Raw genomic sequence first — 8,718 nt, 5'->3', positions numbered from 1 at the left:
CGTATTTTGCGGCAAAATTATCCACACCCACCGCCGCGCTATGAATTGTGGGATATATGGGACCACGAAGCGTGCACCGGACCACGCTTGATATTTGGGGAAATCGACGGCGCATTTGGAGTATGCATTTGAAGTACACTTCGAATTGGGACAGCCGTCATCGCGTGGCGGTGACGTAATCGCACTTAAAATTAGGGATGGGTATCGAAAACCGGTTCTTGTTGAGAACCGGTTCCCACTGTTTCAATTCCTTGGAATTGTTTGCCATTTTTGCAAACGATTCCCTTATCGATTCCAGTTTCCCCGAATGACGTCACCACGTTGCGGAGCGTCATTTACCTGGCAGGAAACATGGCGGCTCAAACGCTCAAAAGTTTGGTTATACTTTTTGAGAAGGGATGACAACAGGGCAACTTGCAATACTTGCAAAGTAGATATTTCATTTAAGGGAGGAAACACTACGAATATGCAAAAGCATTTGCTCACAAAACACACGATAACCTTAAATGAATGTCGTGTTTTTAATTCCGCTCCGGACTCGTGAATCTCAACCCAGCAGCAGCGGTAACGTTTGCACGTCCTCTCCCGTTAATGCGGCAGGTAAATAATCAACAACAGTGCATATTATGTTAGCGCGATCTGCCTTATTACAAAACCTGCCATTACTGTGCATCTAGGTGACCATGATGAGACAGACAGAGTCTGGCTGCCTCAGATGCTGGCAGTTCTCGCTGCAGTCTACTGGTAGCGTCTCCTTTCAGGCCAGGATAGACGAATGTCACCGAGCAGTGACTAAGTTTGTGGTCAAAGGCTTGCACCCATTTGCTACAGCAGATGCCCCGATTTTCGGTAAGTGAATGTGTTTAATTGTAGGCAGGGACATTACTGGATATTCTTGTGTAATTGCTACAGAATAATTTACGTTATACTTTGTTATTGCTACAGAAGAATATTTATTTTATTATTTTACATTTACAATTTTTTTTCCTGGGGACCCTGTGACACCCCATTGAAGAGCCGCAGGCTGTGGATCTCTTAAGATCTCACTGCTGGGTTTGTAAGGCCATGTTACTCCTAAATTTCTATCTTGTTCAAAGAGAAGATATAAAACAAAGTTCTAAGCTATTCGACCTTAGTGTTCTCCTTTTTTAAAAAGAATCGATAAGAGAATCGATAAAGGATCGAATCGTTAAACAGAATCGAAAATGGAATCGGAATCGTGAAAATCTTATCAATACCCATCCCTACTTAAAATGCGTACTTCAAGCGTGCAGACCCTGAATTGGGACACAGCCAGAGAGTTACAGGACTCTCTCCCAGACCACAGACTCATACTCATAATACAAGTCAGAGCTTAATAGTCAACGGTGCAATAGACTCCATACTTAATAGTCAACGGTGCAATAGACTCCATACTTGAAATGTGCAATTCACTTGTATTTTTATTTTATTCCTATTTATTCTATTTATCCCCTTTGTATATTTTATCTATATATGTCTTTGTATTTATATATGTGTGTGTATGTATGTGTGTGTGTGTGTATATATATATATATATATATATATATATATAATATTCTGTAACTTCTGTTGGTGCTGTGCTTTTTTGGAATCCGAATTTCCCAGAGGAACCCACGAGGGATTAATAAAGTTTTATCTTATCTTCTCTTATCTTAAAAGAAAAAAAGAAAGTTGTGTTTTCAAAATTGGAGTTCAAGTTATTTTTACTTTCAATAGTGTTAACATGCTACACAGGTCATGAACAAGATTTTTTTAATTTTCATTGTAAGTGGGCTAAAGCAGTTAATTAAAAGTAGTCTAACATAAATGTAAATGCTGTAATTTGATTATTTTAATAAACCATGTAACTTGGATGGATTCGATGCTGGTGTGACCACAGTGCACACGTCTGCTGTTGCTCACAATGGTCCAAGGGACGCTCAGGGAGTTTGTGTGTTCGCTCAGACACATGAAACATTACAGGGAACATTGCCAAGTACTGATGTCACAGGTGCTGGTCCAAAACACACCAAGGGCAGAGAGCCTGAAGATGTCTGAGATATGTTGGTGTTGGGTGGACAGGATTTCTTTTATTAATAAAACATTATTTAAGGAATCTTAAATCTCAGAGTCAGCGAGCTGTCGGCTTTCAGCCCCGACGGCGTGTTCGTGTACGTGCCGTCGGGTGAGAAAGCTGAGAAAGAGAAAGCTGATTTTGATGTGTCGGGTCCGCTCTGTGTTTATGGCTTTGTGCAGAATCCGTTTTCCTGCTCTCATGAGATTCCGGCGTTTCTGGCAAAATACATTTATATTTAAAAGTCGATTCAGGATTTAATGAATCGATATCGCTTTATTCAAGCTACTCACCTCTCTCTATGTGCCTGCACTTTCAAACGTACACACGAAGGACTAAGGGACAATTACAGGACCACGGCCAATCGCAGAGGTCCCACCCCTGACTATCTCTGGACGCTAACCCCCCAAATGCGAACAATCAGAGATTTGGTTGCACTCTAGAGCCCTGCAGGTCTATTTTCAGTTGAAGATATGGGTGAGTGCTACAGAGTCATGCATTAAATGAAGCACTGAAGCAAAGAGTTTGCAACGATGATGTTTTATAATTGAGTTAATACAATTACTCAGTGGGTGGCTGCAGCTCAGTGTCCACTATAAACACACCGCTTTGCTGAGTGTCAACAACAGATGGTGCTTTCTTCAAAAAAAACCTACTCGTGCAGGTAACTACTCGTGTAGTGCACGAATACCTAAATGCTTGCTCCATGGAGGATGATTGTTGGGATGTTCTCTTTGAGAGCTTTCATTCTTAAATATTTTCACCTGGTAAAATATATCCATCCATCTTCTTCCGCTTCTCCGGAGCCGGGTCGCGGGGGCAGCAGCCTAAGCAGAGAAGCCCAGACCTCCCTCTCCCCAGCCACCTCCTCCAGCTTATCTGGGGAACACCAAGCCGTTCCCAGGCCAGCTGAGAGAGATAATCTCCAGCGTGTCCTGGGTCTACCCCGGGGCCTCCTCCCGGTGGGACATGCTCGGAAAACCTCGCCCAGGAGGCGCCCAGGAGCCATCCTTGTCAGATGCCCAAACTACTCGGCTGGCTCCTTTCGATGTGGAGGAGCAGCGGCTCTACTCTGAGCCCCTCCCGAATGGCCGAACTTCTCACCCTATCTCTAAGGGAGAGGCCAGCCACCCTTCGGAGGAAGCTTATTTCCGCTCCTTGTATCCGCGATCTTGTTCTTTCGGTCACTACCCACAGCTCGTGACCATAGGTGAGGGTAGGGACGTAGATCGACCGGTAAATTGAGAGCTTCGCTTTTACACTCAGCTCTCTCTTCACCACGACGGACCGGTACAGTGTCCGCATCACTGCAGCCGCAGCACCAATCCGTCTGTCGATCTCCGGCTCCCTTCTCCCATCACTTGTGAACAAGACCCAGAGATACTTAAACTCCTCCACTTGGGGCAGGAACTCATCCCTGACCCGGAGTGGGCACTCCAGACAAAGAGCGATTCAGAAGACCCCTATGAAAAGACCATTGAGGGAACAGTTCACCCTGCCCGGGATAGGGTTACCGGGGCCCCGCCCTGGAGCCAGGCCCGGGGGAGGGTGCCCGAGGGCGAGCGTCTGGTGGCCCGGCCGGACACAGCCCGAAAAGGGGACATGGGCCCATCTTCCTGCAGGCCCACCACCCGCAGGAGGCACCATAGGGGTCTGGTGCAATGCGAGTTAGGCGGCGGCCAGGAGCGAAGGTCCTGGCGGACCGATTCCCGGCTACAAAGACTAGTAAAGTATAAAAACTCAATATTGTGCAAAAGTCTTAACCTGCTCAGGGTTTATGTATACTTTGCATAGGAGAGGCCACAGTTTCACCTACTGCGATATATTTTTTTGTTCTTTGGCCACTGGCTGATTTTAAAATCATTTTCAGTCCAATGCTGTACCAGAAGAGGAATGTTTTTCCAAACCCTGTTTTAACCTAGCAGCCATCCAAATGTGAAGTGTATTAGAGCAGTGTAGATATGGGTGGGTGACTTTAATCAGCTGTTGTGGGGTGAGTTCAGGGTGAGCTTTGTGGGAGCTGTGAATGTGCGACATGGCACTAAACAAAGCAACCACATGGTGCCTTTCAGAAAACGGGTCATTAGAGGACTGCCGATAAAATAATGTCTAGACTCTGTCAATTCCATAAATGTAATTTTCCTACTTGATTTACAATTTTGCTGAAACTAATTGTAAGAGGAGCGTGTGCTCTGAGGAGAGTCAGAAACACACCAAGGTAATAAGAGTGATATTGGATTTTTCATAAACACAGCTCTCCACTGGAAGCCAGGGATGTTCCTGACGTCTTAAGCGATTAAGAAAAGAAAAACAGACTAACTCGTCTAAAACTAAGAAACACTCAGATATTATGTTACATTTGAAAAACCGTTAAGTAAACATGCCAAAAAACTAATAACATTTGAACAACTAATCACATTCTTCATACCTGGCATTGTGCATTATGAGCATTACACACTATACTGCAGACAGACACCCAAGAGGAAAAACACACAATAAACTGATGTCAAACATGAAAACATGTTACTACAAAAGATGTTTGCATATTACTAAAATATGACAACAAATAACATTTGAAGCGTGTGGCACATCGTGCTGTATGTTATGATTGATGCATGCTGTTCGAAAAACCATTTAAATAAGAAATCATCCAGCTGCTTCCTTCCACTGACCTGACGTCAGGTAGTGGGTGCAGCAGCAGGGATGCTCAGACCTTCCTCTCACCGGCTCCACCAGCTTATCCAGGGAAACATGAGCGAAGCTAAATAAACTAAACAGGCATATTTTGACCTGTCAGATCATTCCAGTAATAACTTCAGCTTATTTTCAAGTTACACTTAATTATAATTTCAACATGATGATGTCTTAACACCAGTTTTATTAATAAACACTGGACTTGATACTTTAAAGAACTGGATTTTAACAGTAGTCTAAAAAAATCTTCTGTGATTAATTTTATTAAAGGACAAAATGTTGTACTTCCTGCAAAGAGGCCCACGTTTGTGTCGGACAGAGGGAACACAGGAGGTCTCACCCCCGTGGGAAAACCAGTGACCACCTCATTGTTTTTAACCCTCGGGTTCACTTCAGCTCTTTGTATGTTTCAACTTGGCGGCTCAAGGACCAACAACACGAGCAAGAGAGGCCCGCAGACTGGTGCTAAGGCTAATACCTGGAACCAGGAGCAGCCTGTTTGTGAATTCGTAATCCTTTGAGAAGTTCTTGGACTTTAGACATTCACTGCAAACGATTTTCATCAAGTATCAAAAAGATTTCTTGAAAATTTGTCCAATTAATTTAGGCTAAAAATGGAGGACAAGAACAAAAAGATCTGTATTTCAGTCAGAGAGACTTTATTTATCCCCAAGGGGCAATTAAGGTAGATGATACCTTGCCGACCATACAGGGAGTGCAGAATTATTAGGCAAGTTGTATTTTTGAGGAATAATTTTATTATTGAACAACAACCATGTTCTCAATGAACCCAAAAAACTCATTAATATCAAAGCTGAATGCTTTTGGAAGTAGTTTTTAGTTTGTTTTTAGTTTTAGCTATTTTAGGGGGATATCTGTGTGTGCAGGTGACTATTACTGTGCATAATTATTAGGCAACTTAACAAAAAACAAATATATACCCATTTCAATGATTTATTTTTACCAGTGAAACCAATATAACATCTCCACATTCACAAATATACATTTCTGACATTCAAAAACAAAACAAAAACAAATCAGCGACCAATATAGCCACCTTTCTTTGCAAGGACACTCAAAAGCCTGCCATCCATGGATTCTGTCCGTGTTTTGATCTGTTCACCATCAACATTGCGTGCAGCAGTAACCACAGCCTCCCAGACACTGTTCAGAGAGGTGTACCGTTTTCCCTCCTTGTAAATCTCACATTTGATGATGGACCACAGGTTCTCAATAGGGCTCAGATCAGGTGAACAAGGTGGCCATGTCATTAGTTTTTCTTCTTTTATACCCTTTCTTGCCAGCCACGCTGTGGAGTACTTGGACGCGTGTGATGTAGCATTGTCCTGCATGAAAATCATGTTTTTCTTGAAGGATGCAGACTTCTTCCTGTACCACTGCTTGAAGAAGGTGTCTTCCAGAAACTGGCAGTAGGACTGGGAGTTGAGCTTGACTCCATCCTCAACCCGAAAAGGCCCCACAAGCTCATCTTTGATGATACCAGCCCAAACCAGTACTCCACCTCCACCTTGCTGGCGTCTGAGTCGGACTGGAGCTCTCTGCCCTTTACCAATCCAGCCACGGGCCCATCCATCTGGCCCATCAAGACTCACTCTCATTTCATCAGTCCATAAAACCTTAGAAAAACCAGTCTTGAGATATTTCTTGGCCCAGTCTTGACGTTTCAGCTTGTGTGTCTTGTTCAGTGGTGGTCGTCTTTCAGCCTTTCTTACCTTGGCCATGTCTCTGAGTATTGCACACCTTGTGCTCTTGGGCACTCCAGTGATGTTGCAGCTCTGAAATATGGCCAAACTGGTGGCAAGTGGCATCTTGGCAGCTGCACACTTGACTTTTCTCAGTTCATGGGCAGTTATTTGGCGCCTTGGTTTTTCCACACGCTTCTTGCGACCCTGTTGACTATTTTGAATGAAACGCTTGATTGTTCGATGATCACGCTTCAGAAGCTTTGCAATTTTGAGACTGCTGCATCCCTCTGCAAGATATCTCACTATTTTTGACTTTTCTGAGCCTGTCAAGTCCTTCTTTTGACGCATTTTGCCAAAGGAAAGGACGTTGCCTAATAATTATGCACACCTGATATAGGGTGTTGATGTCATTAGACCACACCCCTTCTCATTACAGAGATGCACATCACCTAATATGCTTAATTGGTAGTAGGCTTTCGAGCCTATACAGCTTGGAGTAAGACAACATGCATGCAGAGGATGATGTGGACAAAATACTCATTTGCCTAATAATTCTGCACTCCCTGTACATACAATACACAAACATCACATTGGGGAGACAGGTCAGGCTAGGTAGCACTGGCTGCTCGACCACACGAGCAGTGAGCCAAAGCGAAACCATAGAAAATGCACAACATGAAGAAAGACAAGGAAAAAAATTACTCCCCACACACTGAGCTCCAACAGGGAGATCAGTTTGAGAACAGAAATTGATGGTTAATGTACATTTTTAAAAAGCCGCTTCAATTAAAGCTGTCCAACAAATGATGAAACGGTGTGAGCAGCATGCTCTCACTGTAGAGCCTTAAATTTAGCATTTTTATTGTTGTTTTATCACAAAGAAACCTGTTTCTGTCACTAACTTGAATGTCCAATGATCACAGGAGTAACCTTTGTCATGTGTACCTTTTTATTTCTTTTTTCTGAAGATCTCCCACAACATGTCTACAATACGGACGTTCTCACAGACCAGCAGCTCTGCAATGAGGAGAGCATCTCCAGTTTGGACCACGAGGAAACGGTTCCTCTGCCGATTAAAGAGGAACACGAGGAACACTGCTTCACTGAGAATGAAGAGCAGCTTTTACTGAAGCAGGAAACTGACACCTTCATGGTGCCTTGCACTAATGAGGAAAGTGATGATAATGAACCCAAAATATGTTCTGACCAGTTCATCTGTCACAGCTCTCCTGGATCTAAGAATCATTACCAGGAAGTAGACAACCGTGTGGACACCAGCACAAAGCTGAAGCCAAAGAAGAGACAACACAGAAACAAAGGTTACAATGTTCCCATTCGTCAGAGTGAATGTAACATTACTACTGAAAAAAAAGAAAATGGCAAATCAAAGCAGTTTGGCTGATATTTCCTTCATATAACTCACCAACACATGCCTTCATGGAGATAACTCTAACTTAGAGTTTGTCCTGGAAAAATAGTTTGTTCCTTTCTAACAAAAACTCGCTGACTAATAAAAACCACTTCTCTCCTCTTTTCTGCACCGTAGCTATGCTGACAGTCAGAGCTCTGCACAGCCCAATAACCTATTAACTTTAAGTAGTCATGACTTCATAAAATTCTTCACAAGCAAAAGAATTTAGCCATTCAAGAGAGGAAACGATCACATCCATCCATGAGATCCATCTTCAAGTATTCAACTTAAACATCCACTGATTTTTATTTAGACTGCTTCTTTCAGTCTTTCCAAACCATCAGTGTGTCTATTAGACCCAATAGAAATACAATGCATTGATATTAAAAGTGATAATTTTATCAGTGTTAAAAACATTATGTACCACGGGTTTTTATGCTGCTGTAAATTAACCATTACTTTCAAAGCCTTTAGTTGATAAAGCTGCCTCAGGTCATTGCAGATTGATTTCCAGCCTACCTATTTATTTTTAAAAATGAGACCTGATAACAGAAATCAGTTAAACTGCAGGTTTGTCTGAAAGACATAACGGTCTGCATGTCCAGTAATTGTTTTTCTCCTAAATTCAGACAAAATGGAGCTTTAGAAACATGACGTTTACTCTGGTTTAACACAACGACTCCAGAAACACTAAAGAGTCTCGGAGTCATTTTTAACCAGCATATGTCCTTTAATGTCCGAGTTAATGGTGATGGTGAAAAACTACACCACACATTTGTTACTTCAAGGCTGAACTATATTGACTCCTTGTTGTTGGCTATTTTAAAGGCTCC

At 42.7% G+C, this 8,718-nt stretch overlaps 1 protein-coding gene across 3 annotated transcripts in view; it reads left to right on the top strand.

Moving 5' to 3' along the window:
* Nucleotides 1–8,718, top strand: part of LOC146366444 (uncharacterized) — a 28,446-nt gene that overhangs the window by 12,958 nt on the left and 6,770 nt on the right. Inside the window, exons 1-3 of one of the 3 annotated variants that reach the window (XM_084911246.1) lie at nt 1–600; nt 678–849; nt 7,443–7,793. The exon at nt 1–600 is cut by the window's left edge and continues 185 nt beyond it. In XM_084911246.1, coding sequence (XP_084767372.1) covers nt 592–600; nt 678–849; nt 7,443–7,793 — 532 coding nt within the window. In that variant the 5' untranslated portion in view covers nt 1–591. The remainder of the gene's footprint in view (nt 601–677; nt 850–7,442; nt 7,794–8,718) is intronic. The other 2 variants (XM_084911250.1, XM_084911247.1) reach the window with 2 other exon arrangements.

Source organism: Perissodus microlepis, chromosome 18, assembly GCF_051167445.1.
Source record: "Perissodus microlepis isolate ML-2025 ecotype Zambia chromosome 18, ASM5116744v1, whole genome shotgun sequence".
Taxonomy (NCBI): Eukaryota; Metazoa; Chordata; class Actinopteri; order Cichliformes; family Cichlidae; genus Perissodus; species Perissodus microlepis.
This window is presented reverse-complemented; position numbering and strand designations above follow the sequence as displayed.